At 42.5% G+C, this 22,897-nt stretch overlaps 1 protein-coding gene across 1 annotated transcript in view; it reads right to left on the bottom strand.

Annotated features, from left to right (window-relative positions):
• TAFA1 (TAFA chemokine like family member 1) overlaps positions 1 to 22,048 on the bottom strand; it is a 349,574-nt gene extending 327,526 nt beyond the window's left edge. Inside the window, exons 1-2 of the mRNA XM_034777734.1 lie at positions 21,639 to 22,048; positions 19,394 to 19,514 (exon numbers count right to left, since the gene is read on the bottom strand). Of these exons, the coding sequence (XP_034633625.1) occupies positions 19,394 to 19,511 (118 nt within the window). The 5' untranslated portion in view covers positions 19,512 to 19,514; positions 21,639 to 22,048. The remainder of the gene's footprint in view (positions 1 to 19,393; positions 19,515 to 21,638) is intronic.
• Between the last annotated feature and the right edge of the window lie 849 nt (positions 22,049 to 22,897).

Genomic DNA, 22,897 nt, shown 5'->3' with positions numbered 1-22,897 from the left:
TCATCTTACTACATAGCAATGCTCTCTGGCTCCTCTGGAGACCCCCAAACTTAAAGCATCCCACTACAGAAATAAGCATAACAAGAGCTACATGTGGGTAATGCTACTTATCACAGATGAATGACAGAAAAGAGCCAGAAAACACCTCACACATATTTTCACACCACACAAAAGACACAGTTACATGTCATGAGAAAGTTACTCCAGAGCTGAACTAAAACAAGCAGACAGGGACATCCTGACAGGCCAACCTTCTCTATGCAGCTTGGATTTCTCTTGGGAAGAATGCACTGGCTGGCTTATCTGGCTACATGCTACCGGGCAGGATTTATCCTTTGAAAGGATAATGCCTTCATCACTGGCTTTACATTTTTCCCTGGGATAACAAACAAATCCTGACACTAGTAGAAATATTTACTTAAAAGGGCACAAAGAAAAACTGAGAAAAACATAGAAAGCTATAAGCTTTCCTCTTTTTTAAATAAACACCTCCAGTTACATCTCATTAAATCAATTTTCCCATAAGGTGCTAAGACCTTTTATAGAATTCTTCACTCCATTCTGATTCTAGAATCAACTGTTAGGGTATGTCTACACTACGAGAGTAGTTCGATTGTACTTAAATCGAATATGTAGAATCGATATTACAAAGTCGAACGTGTGGTATCCACACTAAGGACAGTAATTCGACTGTGTGAGTCCACACTAACGGGGCAAGCATTGACATTGGAAGCGGTGCACTGTGGGCAGCTATCCCACAGTTCCCGCAGTCCCCGCTGCCCATTGGAATTCTGGGTCAAGCCCTCAATGCCTGCTGGGGAAAAAAATGTGTCGAGGGTGGTTTTGGATAACTGCCGTCATCCAACCGTCACTCCCGCCCTCCCTCCCTGAAAGCGCCGGCGGGCAATCAGTTCGTGCACTTTTCTGGTGAGTGACAGCGCAGACGCCACAGCACTGCGAGCATGGTGCCCGCTGCGACCATCGCTGCAGTTATGGCTGTTGTCAACACCTCGCACCTTATCATCCACCTTTTCCAGAGGCAGATGCTGAGAAATCGGGCGAGGAGGCTACGGCAGCGCGGTGAGGACATGAAGTCTGAGAGTGGCACAGACCTCTCACAAAGCACGGGACCCCACGCCATGGACATCATGGTGGCAATGGGTCATGTTGATGCTGTGGAACGGCGATTCTGGGCCCGGGAAACAAGCACGGACTGGTGGGACCGCATAGTGCTGCAGGTCTGGGATGAATCACAGTGGCTGCGAAACTTTCGTATGCAGAAGGGAACTTCCCTGGAACTTTGTGAGTTGCTGTCTCCTGCCCTGAAGTGCAAGGACGCCCGGATGCGAGCAGCCCTGACTGTCCAGAAGCGAGTGGCCATAGCCCTCTGGAAGTTGCAACACCAGACAACTACCAATCAGTTGCGAATTACTTTGGAGTTGGCAAATCTACCGTGGGGGTTGCTGTGATGCAAGTAGCCAACGCAATTGTTGAGCTACTGCTGTCAAAGGTAGTGACCCTTGGAAACGTCCAGGTCATCATAGATGGCTTCGCCGCGATGGGATTCCCAAACTGCGGTGGGGCTATAGATGGAACTCACATCCCTATCCTGGGACCGGACCACCAGGCCAGCCAGTACATTAACCAAAAGGGCTACTTTTCAATGGTGCTGCAAGCATTGGTGGACCATAGGGGACGTTTTACAAACATCAATGTCGGATGGCCGGGCAAGGTTCATGATGCTCGTGTTTTCAGGAACTCTGGTCTGTTTAGACGGCTGCAGGAAGGTATTTACTTCCCAGACCAGAAAGTAACTGTTGGGGATGTGGAGATGCCTATAGTGATCCTCAGGGACCCAGCCTACCCGCTAATGCCCTGGCTCATGAAGCCCTATACAGGCACCCTGGACACTGAAAAAGAACTCTTCAACTACCGTCTGAGCAAGTGCAGAATGGTGGTGGAGTGTGCTTTTGGACGTCTCAAGGGGAGATGGAGAAGCTTACTGACTCGCTCTGATCTCAGCGAAACCAATATCCCCATTGTTATTGCAGCTTGCTGTGTGCTCCACAATCTCTGTGAGATCAAGGGGGAGACTTTTATGGTGGGGTGGGAGGTTGAGGCGAATAGCCTGGCTGCTGATTACGCCCAGCCAGACAGCCGTGCGATTAGAACAGCCCAGCGGGACGCGCTCTGCATCCGGGAGGCTTTGAAAGCTAGGTTCCTCAGTGAGCAAGGTAACCTGTGACTATTAAGTTTGTTTAAAGAGAAGCAGAACCTGCCCCCGTTTCTTTACCGACTTACTGTTGACTATCCTCTCCAGCTACATACCCCATTCACCCCGTTCCCCCCCCCTTCCAACACACTTTTAAAAATAAAATAAATGGAACTTTGTTAATGAACACCGTTTTCTTTATTATGGATTTCGCGGTAAAGTGTTGAAACTGGGACGCAGACTGTGGTGGGGAGCGGGCGTAGTGATGGAAAGAACGCTTCTAAACTCGAGGAATGACAGGCTTCTGCTCCTAGAGTGGTCCGTAGTGGTGGACTGGTTGTTTCAACGGAGCCTGCCACCCCTCCTGTTCGGGACTCTGTGTGTGGGGGCTATGTGACTTTGTGGCAGGGGAGGATGGGTACAGATCCCCTGCTGCGTGGCTCTGTGATCCAGGATAAGGACCGCTGCATAAGATCTCCCCTGTCACAAAGTCACATGCCCCCCCCCACAGAACATGAAAACCGCCTCCTAGACCAGGGTGTCTAGTGACTGCAATGTGTGTGTGATCTTCTGCTGAACCTGCCCCCGTGTCTGTACCCTGGTAAAGGTGACTGTCCTCTCCAATTACCAACCCCTTTCCCCCCGTTCAAACACACTCTCCCCTAAAAGAACATGATGGAAACAGTAATTAACAGAAAGGTATCTTTTATTAGCAACTACACAGTTAGGAGATGAAACTGGGACGGGGGCTTGGGTGAGGCGGGAAGGAAAGGAGTTATCAAATTTTTGGGAATGAGAGCCTTCTGGTACTTGAGCAGTCTGCAGGGGTGGAGTGACAGTTTTCACGGCCCCTGCTGCCCCTCCTTCTTGGGACTTTGGGTGAGGGGGTATGGGAGTTTGTGGCGGGGGAGGACGGTTAGAGATAGACTGCAGCGGGGCTCTGTCCTCCTGCCTCCGGTCCTGCAGAACATCCACAAGGCTCCGGAGCGTGTCCGTTTGCTCCCTCATTAGTCCAAGCAGCGTTTGAGTCGCCTGCTGGTCTTCCTGCCGCCACCTCTCCTCCCATTCACTGTGTGCTCGCTGGTATTGCGACATGTTCTCCCTCCACTGGGTCTGCTGGGCCGCATCAGCTCGGGAGCAGCCCATAAGTTCTGAGAACATGTCGTCCCGTGTCCTTTTCTTTCTCCACCTAATCTGCGCCAGCCTCTGCAAGGGGGATGCCAGGGTAAGTCGGGAGACATTCACAGCTGTGGGATGGGAAAAAGGGAATGAATTCCTCACAAAGATAATTTTTTATGAACATAGTCTTTTTCTGTGAACAAGACCATGCACAGCACCTATCACATGCGCACTCAGGACAAGGTTGAATTTTCAGCCTTCGCATTCAGTGCCTGGGGTCTTGCACTGGAGATCAGACAAGCGGGGCAGGACAGCGGAATTCGGGTAGCAGGCTAACATGGTAAGCCGTAGACTTTTGGCTGCTTAAAACTTAAATTATAGCAGTGCCTTCCTTTCACGTTCAAAGCAATGCTCCTATCGTTGGCCAGTTCCTGCTGCCGGCAATCCGGCAAGCATGAACTCTGCCCCTGTCCCACCCCCTCGCAGCTGTCCCTGGGAAAGATCCCTGTATGCTGCCCCTCTCCCGCCTCCACCACGTGGCTGTAAACCGCTGGTGACAGTTCTGTAAAGGAACAGGCAAGCAGTCCCAATAGTAACATTCCCCTAATTCTAAGCAGGTCACCATGAGCGACATCACTCTGCTGAGAATTTCTGAGACCAAGAAAGAACGCATGCTGCGTGAAAGCCACCAAAAACCAGGGCCGTATGCCGCCATGCTCTGCAAGGCAATGATCCCAGAGTACTTGATGATAGCCTGGCGAGGAAAAGTTTCCTACCACGGAGGCCACAATAAGGCCGCTCTCCCCAGGAACCTCATGCAAAGGCTTTCCAATTACCTCCAGGAGAGCTTCGTGGAGATGTCCCATGAGGATTTCAGCTCTATCCCCGGACATATAGACCTTCTTTTCCAGTAGCTACACTGGCAAGGACTAAAAAGTAGAGCACCTAGGGCAAACTAATCATGATAAACCGGACATTGTTAGATTCTTTTGCAGTAGTTGCACTGCCAAGGACTAAAACGGTAAGCGCCTAGGGCAAACAAATCATGAAAAACCCATTGTTAATATTCCTGTTCTGTTCAAAATAAATGTTTACATGTTTAAAACACTTACCGACTGATCCTTCCCCTGATTCGGGGTCTGGGTTAACGTCTGGGGACGGTTGGTAGGGGATCTCTGTGAGGGTGATGAAGAGATCCTGGCTGTCTGGGAAATCAGCGTTGTAAGCGCTGTCAACTGCTTCGTCCTCCTCCTCACCTTCCTCATCTTCCCCGTCCGCTAACATCTCTGAAGAAGCAGCCGTCGACAATATCCCATCCTCAGAGTCCACGGTCAGTTGTGGGGTAGTGGTGGCGGCCACACCTAGAATGGAATGCAGTGCCTCGTAGAAACGGCATGTCTGGAGCTGGGATCCAGAGCGTCTGTTTGACTCTTTGGTCTTCTGGTACGCTTGTCTCAGGTCCTTGATTTTCACGCGGCACTGCGTTGCATCCCGGCTGTATCCTCTCTCTGTCATGGCTTTTGAGATCTTCTCGTAGATCTTTGCATTCCGTCTTTTCGATCGCAGCTCCGAAAGCACGGACTCATCGCCCCACACAGCGATCAGATCCAAGACTTCCTGATCAGTCCATGCTGGGGCCCTCTTTCTATTCAGCAATTGCATGGTCACCTCTGCTGGAGAACTCTGCATCGTTGCCAGTGCTGCTGAGCTCGCCACGATGTCCAAACAGGAAATGAGATTCAAACTGCCCAGACAGGAAAAGGAATTCAAATTTTCCCGGGGCTTTCCTGTGTGGCTGGTCAGAGCATCCGAGCTCGGACTGCTGTCCAGAGCGTCAACAGAGCGGTGCACTGTGGGATAGCTCCCGGAGCTATTAGCGTCGATTTCCATCCACACCTACCCTAATTTGACATGGCCATGTCGAATTTAGCGCTACTCCCCTCGTTGGGGAGGAGTACAGAAATCGAATTTAAGAGACCTCTATGTCGAAATAAATAGCTTCGTTGTGTGGACGGGTGCAGGGTTAATTCGATTTAACACTGCTAAATTCGACATAATCTTCTAGTGTAGACCAGGCCTTAGTGTTGAAAAGCTTCTGAATAGAAAAGCTGGTTGATTGTGTGTGTGTGTGTGTGTGTGTGTGTGTGTGTGTGTGTGTGTGTGTGATGAAAAATAGCTATTTAGTCACATTCATGATGTTTTTCACTATAACTTACTTACCCAATACACCCTCCCCCAAATCCTCAGCCGGTATAAATCAGCCTAGCTACACTGAAGCCACCTTTCTCCCATGTGATTTTTTGCTTCTGTCAAATATATGGTGGAAAACCTCACCTGTTCATAGAACTGATCTCAGTTGCACCATCTGTAAATATAGAGTAATGGCGCTGAAGTAAAAAACAGTGAACCAACTCTTAAAATTCTAAAAAATACAGAATCAGACTATTAGATTTAAGAGGTTTAGGTAAGAATATATTGTAAGAATACTTGTTATCTTTTTATCACCCTGCATCCCATTTAACAAAGAATGCTATTCCCCCATCTGTTTTTACCAGTGCATTCCACAAAATATTTAATCTATAAAAATAGATATAGATTTTCTTAGCTTAATCATATTCTTTTAAAAATAAACAAATACATCAGTGGAACTTTCTTTGCTAAATAAACTATCCTTACTTGCTTCCAACTTAATTAAATGCAATTAACTCTAGTTTGTTTTGGCAACCAATTAATGTCATGATCAAATATAAATAGACTCTGCAAGAAAAGATTATAATTAATAAATCCTTTACAATACTGTAAAATTACACTGAAGCTTTGCTTGCCAGAAATACTTAACTGCATTTTTGAAGTGTATTAATGAGGACACTAAAAAAAGATAATAAAGTTTTATCAAAGTGTGTGCAGCTACTTTACTGTGGTTCTTGCCCTCTCTCAATCTGATCTATATAGCTTGCAGGCTGACAGTATTATTTAGACTTCATGAAACAGTAAGACCAAATTTCCTTCTTTCTGATCAATGCATTTGTTACAACATTTTAAAATATTTAAAGCCAAAGTTACTATTCACATAACTTCATTGATTTAAACGGAGTTACGCCAGCAGAGATTTTTGCCCATGGTGTTTAGTTCATTGGCTGATAGGAAACATATCTGAGAAACAATATCCAACGTGTAATATTACAAGAAAACAAAAGCTATGTCTCCATATGAATGACATGACTCCATACTAGGGGCAGGCAAACTTTTTGGCCTGAGGGCCGCATTGGCCCACCCCTGGGACTCCTGTCCCATCCAACACCCCCGTTCCCTGACGGCTCCCCTGCCCCATCCACCGCCCTCCCGCCCCCGCTCCCTGTCCCCTGACCGCCCGCGGAACCCCCGCCCCTGACTGCCCGCCGCCGCCCCATCCAACCACCCCGCTCCTTCCTGACTGCCCCCCTGAACCCCTGTCCCCATTCAACCCCTCTGTTCCCCCTGACCTCCCCACCCCATCTACACCCCCGCCCTCTGACCACCACCCCGAACTCTCCTGCCCTCTATCCAACCCCCCCCCTGCTCCCTGCCCCCTTACCACGCTGCCTGGAGCACTGGTGGCTGGGGGCGCTATAGCCACACACCATGCAGCACAGAGACCGGCTCAGGCCAAGCTCTGCAGCTGCGCTGCCCCAGGAGCTCACAGCCCCACCGCCCAGAGCATTGCATTGGTGGTGGGGCGAGCTGAGGCTGCGGGGGAGGGAAACAGCAGGGGAGGTGTGGGGGGCAAGCCTCCCAGGCCAGGAGCTCAGGGGCCGGGCAGGAGGGTTCCACGGGCCAGTTGTGGCCCGCGGGCCGTAGTTTGCCCACCTCTGCTCCATACCAATGGGAACTTTGGGTTCTCAAGAAGTGCTGGATAAGCTTATAGAATCATAGAACTGGAAGGGACCGCGAGAGGTCATCTACTCCAGTCCCCTGCACTCAAGGCAGGACTAAGTATTATCTAGACCATCCCTGACAGGTGTTTGTCCAACCTGCTCTTAAAAATCCCCAATGAGGGAGATTCCACAACCTCCCTAGGCAATTTATTCCTGTGCTTAACCACCCAGACAGTTAGGAAGTTTTTCCTAATATCCAACCTAAACTGCCCATACTGCAATTTAAGCCCATTGATTCTTGTCCTATCCTCAGAAGTTAAGAAGAACAATTGTATATTTATATTTTTACCCATGTTTTTAATAGCAATGCTAATATGCAGAGATACAAGGATTTTAAATCCTTGTGTTTTCTAACAATAGAATACACTATTCAGCCAGTGGTAAGTACAGTCTGTTATGTGTGCGTGCACACCACACACACACACATAACAGAAAAATCTTTGAGACAGGTTTTCAAAAGACCTCAGCAACCACAATTCTCAATGGGAGTTACTGGCTGTGCCTTCCATTTTTAAAGACAGCCTTACATTCACAAACATTCTTCATGGCCTGAATCCACCCACACAGTACACACTCCAAATAGGAGTCATCTCGATGGGGCCACTGTAGTAGAGGGAAGCCTAGCTGCTCCAGGCCACAGTAGATCCTCCACACCTTGTGGTCTCTTCGGATAAATGCCGTGAGGCATGCTGGGCAAGCCCTGTGCTGCCCCATTCTCTGATCTCAGTATCATAGTGCCTTGTGGCAGCTACTCAATACCTTGCGGGGTTGGGCCTTAAGATTTGACCTGAGCACCCATAACAACCATTGACTTCAATGGGAATTGCAGGTACTCCGGATCTTTCCAAAGGTAAACATTTTAAGATCTGTTCCTGTAAGTCCTGATGTGCACAAGTAGTCCTTGTTCACGAGTCATTCCGTTGCCTTGAATGGGACGAAGCATATGAGCAAGGGTTTTCAGGGTTGGGCCTTTCCATTTCTGCCACCAGTCTGCTCTCCAAAAATTCAGGCTACTCTAATGCAAAGCATGTCTCCTTCTTCCACTGAAGTAAAGGAAGAATTGCAGTTGCACAGCTGTAAGATACGAACATACAATTGCTAGTAACCTAGGCCCTAATCCTGCACCAGCTGAAATCAAGAGTTTTCCCATCTCTTTTGACAGGAGCGGGACTGGGTTTTTAAACTAATAAAGGAAATGAGAAGGCTGCCCATTTGGAACATTCTGCAAGATGGTACAGCGATAGATGCCAGAAAATAATCTTATTAACAGAGCCTAATAATATGAGTCACGAATTTATATGTGGTACTTCGGAACTGCATTCATTTTAACTTGCACCCCAATTCCCCACTGTGCATCCTTGACTGAGACTAATAAATTTAGACTTGAGCTGGGCTGCAGCCCCAGTGGTACCTGCCTAAAGCACAGTGGAAAGGAGTCTCCAGTTCTGGGAAGAACAGTTCTGTTTATAACTCTGGAGGATAGTGGAAATGCTGAATCCCACAAGGAAAATAAATCGTGCTCATAGTAAAGGGTTGATTTCACGACAGAGAGGAAAAGAAAACATTCAAAAGGAAATGTAAAAGATTACAGGAGGGAAGACTAAAACAAAAGGGTGAGATCACTTGCATGTTAAGAGGAAATGCACTTGATAGTCCCTTTTCAAATACAAATCAGCGTTGAACTTAAATAGGCCAGTAATTAAAGGCAGGTTTCTGATGTTATCAGCAGAACCATGTCAATGTAGAAATAATGAATATTGCCTTTGGGGTTTATATTTGTGTCTAATTTTTCTTGGGGCTTAGCCACCACGGTATGAATCCCCACCGTCTTGCAATACTGTGACAGCAAGATACAAGCATTACGGTGCATTGAAAGGTCCCTTTGTGACTCACATCATCCCCCCTACACATACACACCCCGCTGCTCTCAAACAGAGACTGAGTTTTGACACATGGGTGTGGGAAAAGAAGATATCCAGCAGGGATTCAATCCTCATGCTGCTGAGTGCGGATGTGAGGCAAAGCACTAGTGCCGGGTATTTGCTTTTTATTCAGCACCTCCAAAGCATGGCCTCGGTGACATATAGCGAAATATGCAGAATGCCCCATGGCAGAGAGCAAGCCGCTGTGTCTACTCTCAACTGAGCGCTGGGGAGAGTGGACGTGGGCACACCAGGAGGTGGGGACAAAGTGTGGTCAGGGCACAGGGGTTTATGTGCAAAAAGGTGCATCCACAAGGTACGTGTATCAGCGATTATCGAGATACTCCTGTTATCACCCAGGAGTTCTTTCACACAGTGTGTATGGAAGGGCTGATCTTAGGAGATACAGAAATGCTTCCAACAGTTCCTTTGAAACAGTATCTCTCACAGCCAGCTGCTCGGTGCCCCCTGGCACACGCTGGACCCTCTGTTCTTGGCAGCCCATCAGACTTCAGCACACACTCCGGCTCAGTTTAATTCACCTTACTGGATCACAAGTAACAAACCACCCCATTCAGCAGTATGACCGGTGGCTGGCTCCACACACCTGCAGCCTGGAGATGCTAGGCAGATACCTGAGGCAGGATGAGGAGCTGCACCACTGAGTAACGGACAGGATCCTTGCTAGTGCCTAATGGTACATAAATGGAGAAATTCTATAGGCCCTTTGACTCCCTACCAAGCATTAGTTTTTCTGTGGCAATAGCCCATCCCCTTTGTCCAATGTACATGGGTCCACATGAGGTGGAGATGGATCAAGCATTCTGGCAAAAGCATTCGCCTACCTAAGCTTCTCCAGCCAGAAAGCTCTACATCTGCAGTACCTGTTTAAACCAGCGATGGCATGGCAGCCGTTGTAAAATTCTTGCTCTGCTACATAAGGGGATAAAGCATCAGAGCTCTAGCTGGACTGGTCTCCATTAGATGTTTTTACTTGGAGTTAATTGATCAGGGAGTGTCCTGACTAGCATTTACAAATGTGTTAATTACTTTGAGTTTATTGACAGCCAATTAATTCAAGGTTAAAAAAAGTCTAGTATAGACATACCCATTAAAAGGTATAGTGTTGCAATAGTCCCTTTGATTCCTGGAACTCTTGAAGGGCACACCCCATCTCTTTCCGATTGTTGAAAGCCATAAAATCCTGTTACAGAAACTTTATAGGCTTTACCACTATCCTAAACAATTACTGCATGTGAGATGTGGGTCATAAAGATGGTAGACAGTACACTATACATAAGAACATAAGAATGACCATACTGGGTCAGACCAAAGGTCCATCTAGCCCAGTATCGTGTCTTCCGACAGTGACCAATGCCAGGTGCCCCAGAGGGAATGAACAGAACAGGTAATCATCAAGTGATCCATCCTCAGTCACCCATTCCCAGCTTCTGGCAAACAAAGGCTAGGGACACCATCCCTGTCCATCTTGGCTAATAACCATTGGTGAACCTATCCTCCATGAACTTATCTAGTTCTTTTTTGAACCCTGTTATAGTCTTGGCCTTCACAACATCCTCTGGCAAGGAGTTCCACAGGTTGACTGTGCATTGTGTAAAAAAAACCCTTCCTTTTGTTTGTTTTAAATCTACTGCCTATTAATTTCATTTGGTGACCCCCTAGGCCTTGTGTTATGAGAAGGAGTAAATAAAACTTCCTTATTTACTTTCTCCACACCAGTCATGATTTTATAGACCGCTATCATATCCCCCTTAGTCATCTCTTTTCCAAGCTGAAAAGTCAGTTTTATTAATCTCTCCTCATATAGCAATCATTCCATACCCCTAATCATTTTTGTTGCCCTTTTCTGAACCTTTTCCAAGTCCAATATATCTCTTTTGAGATGGGGCAACCACATCTGCATGCAGTATTCAAGATGTGGGCATACCATGGATGTATATAGCAGCAGTATGATATTTTCTGTCTTATTTATTATCTATCCCTTTCTTAATGATTCCCAACATTTTGTTCACTTTTTTGACTGCCATTGAACACCGAGTGGATGTTTTCAGAGAACTATCCAAAATGACTCCAAGATCTTGTTCTTGAGTGGTAACAGCTAATTTAGAACCCATCATTTTATATGTATAGGTGGGATTATGTTTTCCAAAGAGCATTACTTTGTATTTATCAACATTGAATTTCATCTGCCATTTTGTTGCCCAGTCACCCAGTTTTGAGAGATCCTTTTGTAGCTCTCTGCAGTCTGCCTGGAACTTAACTATCTTGAATAGTTTTGTATCATCTGCAAATTTTGCCACCTCACTGTTTACCCCTTTTTCCAGATCATTTATGAATATGTTGAATAGGATTGTTCCCAGTACAGACCCTTGAGTGACACCACTATTTACCTCTCTCCATTCTGAAAACTAACCATTTATTCCTACCCTTTGTTTTCTATCTTTTAAACAGTTACTGATCGATGAGAGAACCTTCCCTCTTATCCATGACTGCTTACTTTGCTTAAGAGCCTTTGATGAGGGACCTTGTCAAAGGATTTCTGAAAACCTAAGTACACTATATCCACTGGATCTCCCTTGTCCACATGCTTGTTGACCCCCTCAAAGAATTCTAGTAGATTGGTGAGGCATGATTTCCCTTTACAAAAGCCATATTGACTCTTTCCCCAAAAATTATGTTCATCTGTGTGTCTGACAATTTTGTTCAATACTATAGTTTCAACCAGTTTGCCTGGTACTGAAGTCAGGCTTACCAGCCTGTAATTGCCAGGATCACCTCTGGAGCCCTTTTTAAAAATTGGTGTCACATTAGCTATCCTCCAGTCATTTGGTACAGAAGCTGATTTAAATGATAGGTTACAGGCTACAGTCAGTAGTTCTGAAGTTTCACATTTGAGTTCCTTCAGAACTCTTGGGTGAATACCAGCTGGTCCTGGTGACTTATTACTGTTTAGTTTGTCAATCTGTTCCAAAACCTCCTCTAATGACACCTCAATCTGGGACAGTTCCTCAGAGTTGTCCCTAAAAAGAATGGCTCAGGTTTGGGAATACAAAATAGTGTGTATGAAAAATACAATCAATTACTCATGAGATACGGATCATAAAGATGATAGACGGTACACTATACAAAAAAGTGTGAACGGAAGATATAATTACCAATCAACTTACTCCAGGTTAACACAGACATCAACAAGATGAGAATCTGGCCTATAACTTGATACGCTATAACAAATGGATCATATATGCAATCTAACAATGGTTAGGCAGATGGTGAGTTGTGATTACTGCTCTTGATTGGATAAGAATGCACACATCCAATTATTATTGTTACCCCATCTTTTCCAACCCCCATCCCGGCCTGCTTGTTTGTTTCATCCACCTGTTGTGTCCTGTCTTTTGGATTATAAGCATTTTGGGGCAAGGCGTGCCAGCTACTATATGATAATCTAGTTCAATAAGACCCTAAGATGGTTGGACTCTAGGCACTGTCACAATACACAATAATAAATAATACATTGAAAATCTGCTAGGTGAAAGTAGGATGTAAAACTGAACACCAGCAAAGAATAAATAACTTTGTGTGTTGCCCTGAGGTAAAGGCATATGGCAAGCACAGTGGGGTCCAGGTCTGTGAGTGGAACGTCTAGGCACTACAATAATTCAAATAATAAATAAGACATCTACAATGTTCCCCTACCAAGCTAGATCCATAGCCATGTGTTGAAATATTGTACAAAAGACAGATCATGGTCTAATTTCAGAACCCATGATGGTATCTTCTCAATGTAGCATGGATGAGCCATTAGAAATGCTAATTAACACTGCTAGCAAAACTGGGTTAAAGAATAACGTTTCTGGAGGTTCTCCAATGAGCAAATCATTTCTCATTCTTGCCTTAGCAAAATTAAAAGACACTAGTAGAAGATGACAACACCCCCCCCCCCAGCCCCTGCACCTCTGCACAGTCCCTTTGCAGGCCACACAAGGGGGGTACAAGGGCTTTTTATATCCTCTGCACTGCTGTAAATGTAAGTGCCAGAGCCACACTTAGCTGCAGAAATATGGGGACGGTACAAGGTCCAAGGCATAGTACTTAATGCATCAGGACAATCATATTTTAGTAAAAAGCAACAGAGAGGTCCTGTGGCACCTTTAAGACTAACAGATGTATTGGAGCATAAGCTTTCGTGGGTGAATGCCCACTTCGTCGGATGCATTTCTATTTTAGTAGAAGTTCCTAACAGCAACCTACTTTTTAAAGTTAAGAGGGAAGCTACCAGATCTGAGAACAGCTTTCCAATGTCCAGATTGTCTCATTAACTTTACAGCTCCAGTACACAGAATACAGCTCCAAAAAAAGCTGGTAGTTATTTATCATATCTCAAAAGACATATATAGGGAGGTTTCTCGGTACTACAGAGCATGTTGTTCTGTCTTCAATTAGGGCCTTTTTAGGCCTGGCCCATGTCATCTTTTGGAGGTTTAATTCCTTGGATTTTTGTAAGCGATATGTCATTACATCTTCTTAGGACATCCACTGCCCCAGACAAGCAAATCACAAGAGCACAAATCAGTGTATAGTCCTGCCTGATAACACCCTAGCTGCTCACATTACCCAGTCCAAAATGGTTTATGCTATTTATTGTATGGCTCCTACACACACAGCATCAATTCTGTTTTGCATGCAAGGAGGGGTAACATTGCATTGCTCTATATTACCACTCTTAACTCAGTAGCTGACAGTTTACGTATTTGCAGACACAGATGTAGGAAGATATTAAAAGGTATATTGTATCTGTAGCCAGTTCATTGATTAGAGCATATCAAGGCTCTGGACCAGATTCTGATCTTGTTTATGTCTGTGTTAACCTGGAGTAAGTTCATTAGTTTTAGGGCATTTACTCCATATTTACACCAATGTAAACAAGATCAGAATCTGATCCTATGTCTTTTTTGTTTGTGTTAAGATAAATTATCAAGTGATATTGGCAATTACTTTTGTGGTCACTTGACCTTTCCTGCTTGATGTGCGTTAAGAGGTTAGATGGTGGTGAGCATATTGTACTGTGAATGCCAGGGTACATGGTTTTTGCTTTTTTCTGGTTCTCTAGTACAGCACCAGTATGGATTCTGATTGGCTTGAATACAATTACTAATAATTTTCCATATACAGCTTCAAACCTGCTCCTATCAACATCAATAGCAAAAATCCCATTGGATTAGGTCACTGATTCTCAACCATCCTGCGAGGTAGGCAAGGAAATATTATATTCATATTTTTACTGAGGAAACAGACACAGTGAGGCTAAGCCCAACATTTTTACAAAAATGTCATAAATTGTCATAAATACCAAGAATGTCATAAATACCAGAATTGGAGCCACCCCAGATTAGTACAATTTTTGAAGATTTGGACCTAAGTGACCTCCCTAAGGCTTCCCAAGTAAGTGGAAGAGCCAGGATTAAAACTAAAGTCCCTTGCTCACAGCCATAGCTCAAGTCATTGTAAGATGCTGCCTTTCTTTTATGAAACAAGCTCAGAGAACTCCTAAGGCCTTGTTTGGACCTCCTAGGTCCTTTCTATAAGATTGCTTTGGCGTAGTGATTTTTTTCTCTTAGTATTTATGGGCAAACTCTTCTCAAGATGATTTTTGATCAGTGTAAGATCTGCTTCTGCCACAATAAATAAAACTATGGATAGTTTAGTATTTAGTAGGTGTACGTATGACCTAAAGTCCTGTTTGTAACATTTATATAACTGAATCGCTTGATGCATTTTTGTTACAGTACAAAGTAACACATGAAACACTGCCAATAGAAAAAAAAAGCAGAAGAAACTACTAGGCACTTTCTTGGCGTACTGCCTTGAGAAAGCCAACCACAACTTCACTGATACAAGCTAAGCGAGCTCATGCTGATACAACTATTTTTCCCACTCTGAATAGGCCTATTTTTTTAATTAACATCTTTGCAAATGTCAACCTTGTTACAGTATGTCTATGTTTCTAGTCTGCATCTTTATATTTTACAAAATCCATGTAGGACCAACTTGGCATCCTGAACATTTAACAAATTATTCTACATGGGCTAAAAGGTGTAAGATCCAGGTTATGGTAACTTGAAATGTTTGTGTTTATTTTTAACTTCAAGGTCTAACCAGTGTATATTCCATTTAGATTTAATGCTAATTAAGGTTCTTTGCTGAATTGAAATATAATCTCTTGTACATAATAAAACAATGAGAGATCATTTTCTATATTTGTGACACTGATGCGAATATTTAATTTATTTGCATCCTTAAGACTCGCTATGCTTTGTTGATACCTTAGTGTCTTGCCAAATCTTAATGTCTACTTCCTACTTCTGTAGAAGTGAGTCAATATTGTCAATCAGATGATCAACGGACTATCACTGGCTAACTCTTTAAATCACAGCCTGTCCAGTCTAATCCTCAGGCCAATTCAACAGCCATACAACTGTATGTATGCTAGAGTCTAAAATGGCCAATGTGGAATTGTTCTCATTGTGTTTTATTAAATCCAAACCAAACTAAGTACTCAGAGAACATTGATTGCTTCTTCCTAAAGTTATATCCTATGCATGTTTTCATACGTACTTTCTATAATATAATTTTCTTGAAAACGAAATATATTTATATAAGGATCTGCAGAAGACAATATTACCTAAAGAGAATTATATCGCATTGGCGCCAGGGCCAGCTTCAGTTTTTTTGCTGCCCCAAGCGGCAAAGCAGGAAAAAAAAAAAAAACGATAAAATCGAGACCGGCGGCATTTCAGCAGCAGCTCTACCATACCGCTTCATTCTTCAGTGGCAATTCAGCGGCGAGTCCTTCGGTCTGAGGGGAACTGAGGGACCCGCCACCGAATTGCCGCCAAAGACCCGGACGTGCTGCCCCTTTCCATTGGCCGCCCCAGGCACCTGCTTTCTTGGCTGGTGCCTGGAGCTGGACCTCATTGGAGCTATGTCAGTTTACACCAAATGAAGACTTTGTCCTTTGAGTCTTTGTGAAGAGGAAGGAAAAACTCCATGCACACACCCGACCTATTTCATTTTAAAAGAATATTCACTAATACATGCCTTACTAAGACATAATTATATGCATTCAAGCATTTGGGTTAATGTGACAACAGTCCATGGACATGTGCAATATGTTATGCCCAATGTTATACCCATAGTAATATTTAATGTATCCTATATGTGCCCTTCAGCCACTATTTCACAGAAAATAAAGCTACAGTCACTTACAAATTCTGTCACATAAAATGGTTTGCAATTTTGTACCTTCTGCCAAGTCATCTATAGGTTACCAAAATGATGAATTATAGAACTATATATTGCAGTGAAAGCATTAGAACATAAGAACGGCCATACTGGGTCAGACCAAAGGTCCATCTAGCCCAGATTCCTGTCTTCTGATAGTGGCCAATGCCAGGTGCTTCAGAGGGAATGAACAGAACAGGGAATCATCAAGTGATCCATCCCCTGTCACCCATTCCCAGCTTCTGGTAAAGACTTACAATGTTTAAGAAAGTTTTAGAAAAAAAGGACTACTGTACTTGATAAATTCACCTTTCAATGACTCATGCCAGAAATCCATAGTGTTTCATTACTGAATTAACCTTGGTATTAGAAACAGATACTTTCAATACCTATATCCATTCAGTTAAATTCAAGTTTATTAGGCTAAATCCACTAAATAAGAATTTGTTTTTTTAACACTGCATGTACTTGTATTTAATGGATACTCTTGCATTCATCAAGTACAAGCAGCACAAGACAGGGGGGAATCTGTCTCTTTTAATTATCCTCGTCTATACTAAAGTAGTTCTACTATTGAGTTTTTAATTGTTCAGAATGTCTCTTAAATTAAGTATCAGACTAATATCCATGTAATCCCACAAAATGAGAAAACATATGCTGAACCTGCTATTGACCACAGCTATTTTTGCCATGACTCAAAATTCCATATATGCAAATATTAAATGACTGAAATTGTACATTGGTTCATCTGCATCATTTTTATTAATCCTTATTTGGCTGAATGTTTTAATCTTACTTGTACAGTGACTAACAAACACATTTCTAATATTATAACTAGGAAGAGCTTAGGGACTATAGCTGAATACATTAAAATCAGTCCGTTTTCTAGTTAACATATTTCCATCCCTTTTATGTACAAACCTATTGCATTCAGTAAGCAGATTGAAAATTCATGGCCTTATAAAAACATTGTCCTGATTTCATGTTCTGACAGTAGAAATCATCCAGAATCTCTGTTTCCTCTAAAGGACCCTCCCTAGCTGGTACTTTCCAGGTGCAGAACAATCTGAATCAGAGGTGAACACCATGTCAAATTCCACTCATCTGTCAATGTACTGGATTATTTCTTGAGAGACTGAAATTGGCTGCCTGGGATCAGAACACCATCAATCTTACTCATGCAGGGTGCGGAGTAGCTGCCTGAGAAAGGCTCGCAAGAGGAAAATCTCTGAGGTTCCTAAGCAGGTGATGAGGCAGCTGTAAAACCTTCACTATATCTGTATCACAGCTCTGAGTGAAAGATTTGTCATTTTCCACATTTCCCCAATACTTGGTATGCATTCAGTGTGTGACTGTTCTTGCTTCATAAAAGAAGTGATTTTTCAAGCTTAGGCAAATGTGGCAAACCTCTGGATCGGCCAGGCTCTCATTTTTTCTCATAATGTCTCTTGTTTCAAGAGATTTTACAAAATGAGATTACATTTTCCTTTTACCTATTTATGCAAGTATTTTGTTTGTTTGTTTGTTTAGCCAGGGGACAGTCTCAGATCACCAATGGTGATTTCACTGTTGTGTTTTAATGGGCATTTCTCTGTGTATTCCAAAAAAAGAACAACCAAAACGGGATGTATTCCCTAACTTTAAAACGCCGGCTACTAAAGCCAACACAAAACACATAATAGTTGTTCATTAGATAAAGCCTGTGAGTCAAATTTTTAGAACCATTCCCCTCCAGGCTATGATTATACTTATTTTATGTTACATTATTGAGAGAAGGCAAGAAGATATCCAAAAAAAAAAACAAAACCCTATCACTTTTGGGCAGTGAAAACAATTGGGGAAAAAAATGTTTCAGCATATTAGACCCGCTAAAGATTAAGGGCAATTTTATTCAAATGTGCCTAAGTGATTTAGGAGGCTAAGCCCTATCACTTTTGAAAATGTTAGCCTTATTCTAATTCTGCTTTGATCTACCTGCTTCTGCAAATTAAATAATGTGTAATTACCAGCTAATAGTCTCTGTTTCATCTCTAATTCTCTTGGGAAGAACTTTCACTCCTTTCCTTGGGTTCAGAGTATGTGAAATTACAACATGAGGTTCTCTCATTTCTAACTTATTGGTAATAATGAGCTTTAATATGCCATTTCTTCAACATTTTGCATATGATACGTGGTTCACAAAGTAATTACTGTTGAAAATTAACAACAGCAATTTCTGTTTGAAGAATATCAAAGTAAAGAAAATATTTATATAGAGTCTCTGATGTGTCAGTGAAAATCAGTTGACTTTTCCGTTCCATAAACAAAGAAACTAAAACTTGCTCTCAGTAACACCCATCCAGCCCCACTGAAACCCAGGCCTGAATTCTACTCAGAGTTGCACCTTTGCAACCTCATGGTCATCAGTAAGATTAAAACTTCTAGGCCAAATTCTGCTCTCATCTAGACCCAGTCCACCCCACTGACCTCAGGAAGAGTGAAAAGGCTCAGCTATTATCAGAAGTTGGCTCATACCAGTGCAAGTGTACAATTTGTGCCCAGACTGGCATAGATACAGCAAATAAAGTTACACAAAGCTCTGCCACCAGGATTTCTTCTGGGGGACAAAACTTATTCTGTTATTACACAGAAAAATAAATAAATAAACAGAGAAATTAAATTCTTATCTAAAATGGGTTTCCCGTGATCAGCCTTCTGAGTTGAGAAGGTGTTAGAAAAGGATATTAACAGGAGGCATATACCAATACCAAACAGGCATACATTAGGCTGATCAGAAAGATACTCTGAGATACGTAGACAAACAACTCATAAATGTTCAATAACAAAATGGGACTTTTAGGATTATTCAACCATTTATCAAGGCAGACAAGTGCACGGATAAAGTGCCTGTAATCTTACAACATCCTGTAGCTGATTGGTCCTACCTGGTCTGTGCAGGTGATGCTGCTGGAAAGTGTGATGAAGAGACCCCTGACAGAGCAGCATTGCACAAGCACTTATCCACAAATACAGGACCCAAGACATTGCAGAGACCATTGCCATTCTCTAAATGAAATATTAGACAGGCATTATTATATATAGCCTTAGAGCACACACAGTATTTAGCAGTGATTACAACAGTATTTTTACCTTTATAATGACCTCTGATCCCCCCCCCCCCCCCCCCCCCCGCCTCCTTGCAGGTTGCAATGGTTCTATGACAAAGGTCGTGTCAAAAACAAGGAGAGTTGAGGTAAAGAGATGTCAGCATGGGAGACTTGGTAACTTTAATAATTCAGTGGCACAAATGAAACTATAATGATCCAAGTACTTGAAGAAAAACAACATAAATAGAAGCCAGGGAAATATTCGCACTCTGTTCTGCAATTTAACTTACCAGGGGGGGAAATTACAGTACTATCCAAAAAAATGAGCTCCTCAGACAGTATCAAAACTACTTTAAATACATTACAGATAGTCATACAACATTATCAGATATCTGAGATGCATTTTAAGCATCCTCCATCCCCAAGGCTGCAAGGCAAATACCTACCCACTAGGTAACGGATTATTGTTTTTGACTTCTGTGCACATTAATTTTTAATTGCAATGAATGCTGTCTGCTAAACAAAGTAATTGTTTCTCAGAATTGTGTTCTAGTCCCCAGATAAAATCAGCTTCTTTTTGTTTGGCCTATGCTCATAAACAATAATAGTAAGGGCAGACTGAATTTTATATGTTGTAAATAGGAGGTTTGATCTTTTCATAAGGTAGAGTGTGTCAAAATTTAAAGACAGACTCTTGCTGAAAAGGAATGGTGTACTTCTTTCTCTGTCTCCCAATGCTGGCACACTTGACTACTTGATATATTATAGGTGGTGGATATTTCCATACATTTATTATTATACTAATAGGTTAAATTTTCTCAGACTTTGTGACTTTAACAGCTCCTTCTCAATACCTGCAAGGATTGTAGAATTTGCAAGGCTCAGCTACGCTACATATCATCCAGTTTCTTTAATAACACCTTCTGCTGCGTTTCATATTGCCAAATTAATCAAACTTCAGGCATTCTCCTTATTCAGCCAATAACATGATGCCACTTTCTATCTAATAATCCAATCAGCAGAACATCATGTTCACTGAGGATGGAAGACTTTAAAGCTAAAAAGCTTCTCTTCACACTGAACATTTAGGAAAGATCGAGGCGACCAATGTAAAATCCAAAAAATGACCTATCAGCAGGATTTCTTTATTGGGGAAATACACACTATTAAAAATAATAGGGATGCTTAAGTGTCAATAAAATATATGCACAGATCATTTTTGTTATTTTAATAAATAAGCATGGTATTTGAGGATTGTTTTAAAGACTAATGGCCGAAAATCCCCCAAATAAACTGACAAGTATAATTAACTGCAAAATAGCAAAACATTATTTTCCTCACCATGAGGCTGTTTGTTTCCCTGTTCTGTGTATCTGATGCACTACTCAGCATATAATTAGTTTTCCTTCCTACTGTTTACTTTTGTATACTTTCCCTCCTTTGTTTTCGGATTGAGTAATAGTGCAACATGGATTCAACCCCCTCCAAACAGATAGCTCACAATGGACCTCCCGTGTCTTCAGAAATTAATGCTTTTTTAGTCATTTCTGGGGCTCCCAGGCTTTCGTACGATGACATAAAAGGGAAAGGTGACTCTAACATGCATTGATATTTCAAGCATAAAGTGCTCTTATTTAACCTGAACTTTAAAATCCTAGCCAAACAGTGAAGCAAAGCCAAACTTCTACAGTCTCCCAATAGCTCCTATTTATTTTTTTTAAATATGTCCAGGGATCATATTCTTAATCACACTGAATAGATGACTTTGAAATCCCTCCCCCCCACCACGTTTTCACTCTTAGACTACTACATCTTTTCCATCCTTCCTCAAACTACGTTATTTTAATTAACTTTGTTCAAGCCCCAACATTCCTTCCTTACTAGCATTTCATTTCTTCATGTACTTGTTAGTCAGCTCACTACAACTGCTGTCGAACACACTGTTTTTATGCAAAGAGGGCATCTTGCTAATATACATATATATATACACACACACACACACAACAGCGAGTATTCCTCCAGTTATTATCAGATGAGTTCAAGATCTGCTTTCTGAATCTTAAATCCTAAAGAAGCTCCTTACCTGAGTAATCCAACCAAGAGCAGAGTACTCTATTAGTGTTCATTGGAAAGATCTAACACTTTTTAAAATCCATCTGTACCACAATAAGGGATTTTAAATAGCTTCCCAATAATCTTCTTTATCAGGATTAAAAAAAAAATTCTCTTTTTCGTTACCAATCCTATTCCCAGAGTAAAGAAGACATCAGAGCTCTCAGACTGTGTTGTCAGAAAAGTGGCCAAGGTTTGAGGGGTGGAAACCTTGTCATTTTCACCTTTAAATCATCTCCTAACGTCACCTTCTGCTTGATGAGACCTTTGAAGTGATCTTGAGATAATTTGCAGCTTCCAGTGTACTTAAAGATGAGGATCAGTTTATGTTTAATGACAGAGCAGCCTCACTACAGTGCATTCAATGCAGAGTAAAGCAGCTGTATGTAGAAAGCAGGATTGCTATACAATGCTGTAAGTACCGGTAGTCTATTTCAATACATCCCTGCTCTGTAAAGTATCACATGCCTTAAAGTGACATTACCTCTATTACAAGCTACAACGAATTGCTATACTAGCCCACGATCTCTTAACAACTGGAGTAGCATTTAAATGCCAGCACATCTGATATTTTTTACATTATATATATAAATAAAGAAAAACTCCTTTTCACCACAAGGAGGGCATGTTTGAAAAGAAAAGAATGGGCAGAAAAGTGTGACACAAGAGGACTACCAGTGTATGTGGAAAGACAAAACACTTTACTTGCAGTAGCCAATGGGAAATTAGAGACCCTTTAATTGCATTTACTGACCCTTTACTCTCAGGGCTCATTCTTCCACAGATTTGCTAGAAATAATCCATAAAGTCAGTCCACAGATTTAAGGACGTCTATTTAATTTCACAAGTTAGAAAGCAACATATATTTGTGAGAGTGTCTTTTCAGGGGTAAGGAGGGGGGGGAATACAAAGGGAGGGCGGGAAGGTGACGAGTCCCATACACTTGTATAAGCTTTCCAAAAGCTTGCCCCAATGCTCAGTAAAATCTCCTCTTCTAACCCCCAATCATTTTGAAGGTACCTCAGAATGCAATGGAAAAAGAATACCCTCCACTCCTTCAACATCCTACCAAACGCTTAAGCTCTGACATGACAAATTATTTATTACAGTCATTTATTTATTGCCCACATCTTAAGTGGCTGTTTACAGGAATGTACTGCTTTTTCCCGTCTTGAGCTATATGTAATTATTTTTTAAACAGCATTTTATATACTCACTACACCACTAAAT

This window comes from Trachemys scripta, chromosome 7 (genome assembly GCF_013100865.1).
Source record: "Trachemys scripta elegans isolate TJP31775 chromosome 7, CAS_Tse_1.0, whole genome shotgun sequence".
Taxonomy (NCBI): Eukaryota; Metazoa; Chordata; order Testudines; family Emydidae; genus Trachemys; species Trachemys scripta.
The sequence above is the reverse complement of the archived record's forward strand: the minus strand, read 5'-3'. Positions and strand labels throughout refer to the sequence as shown.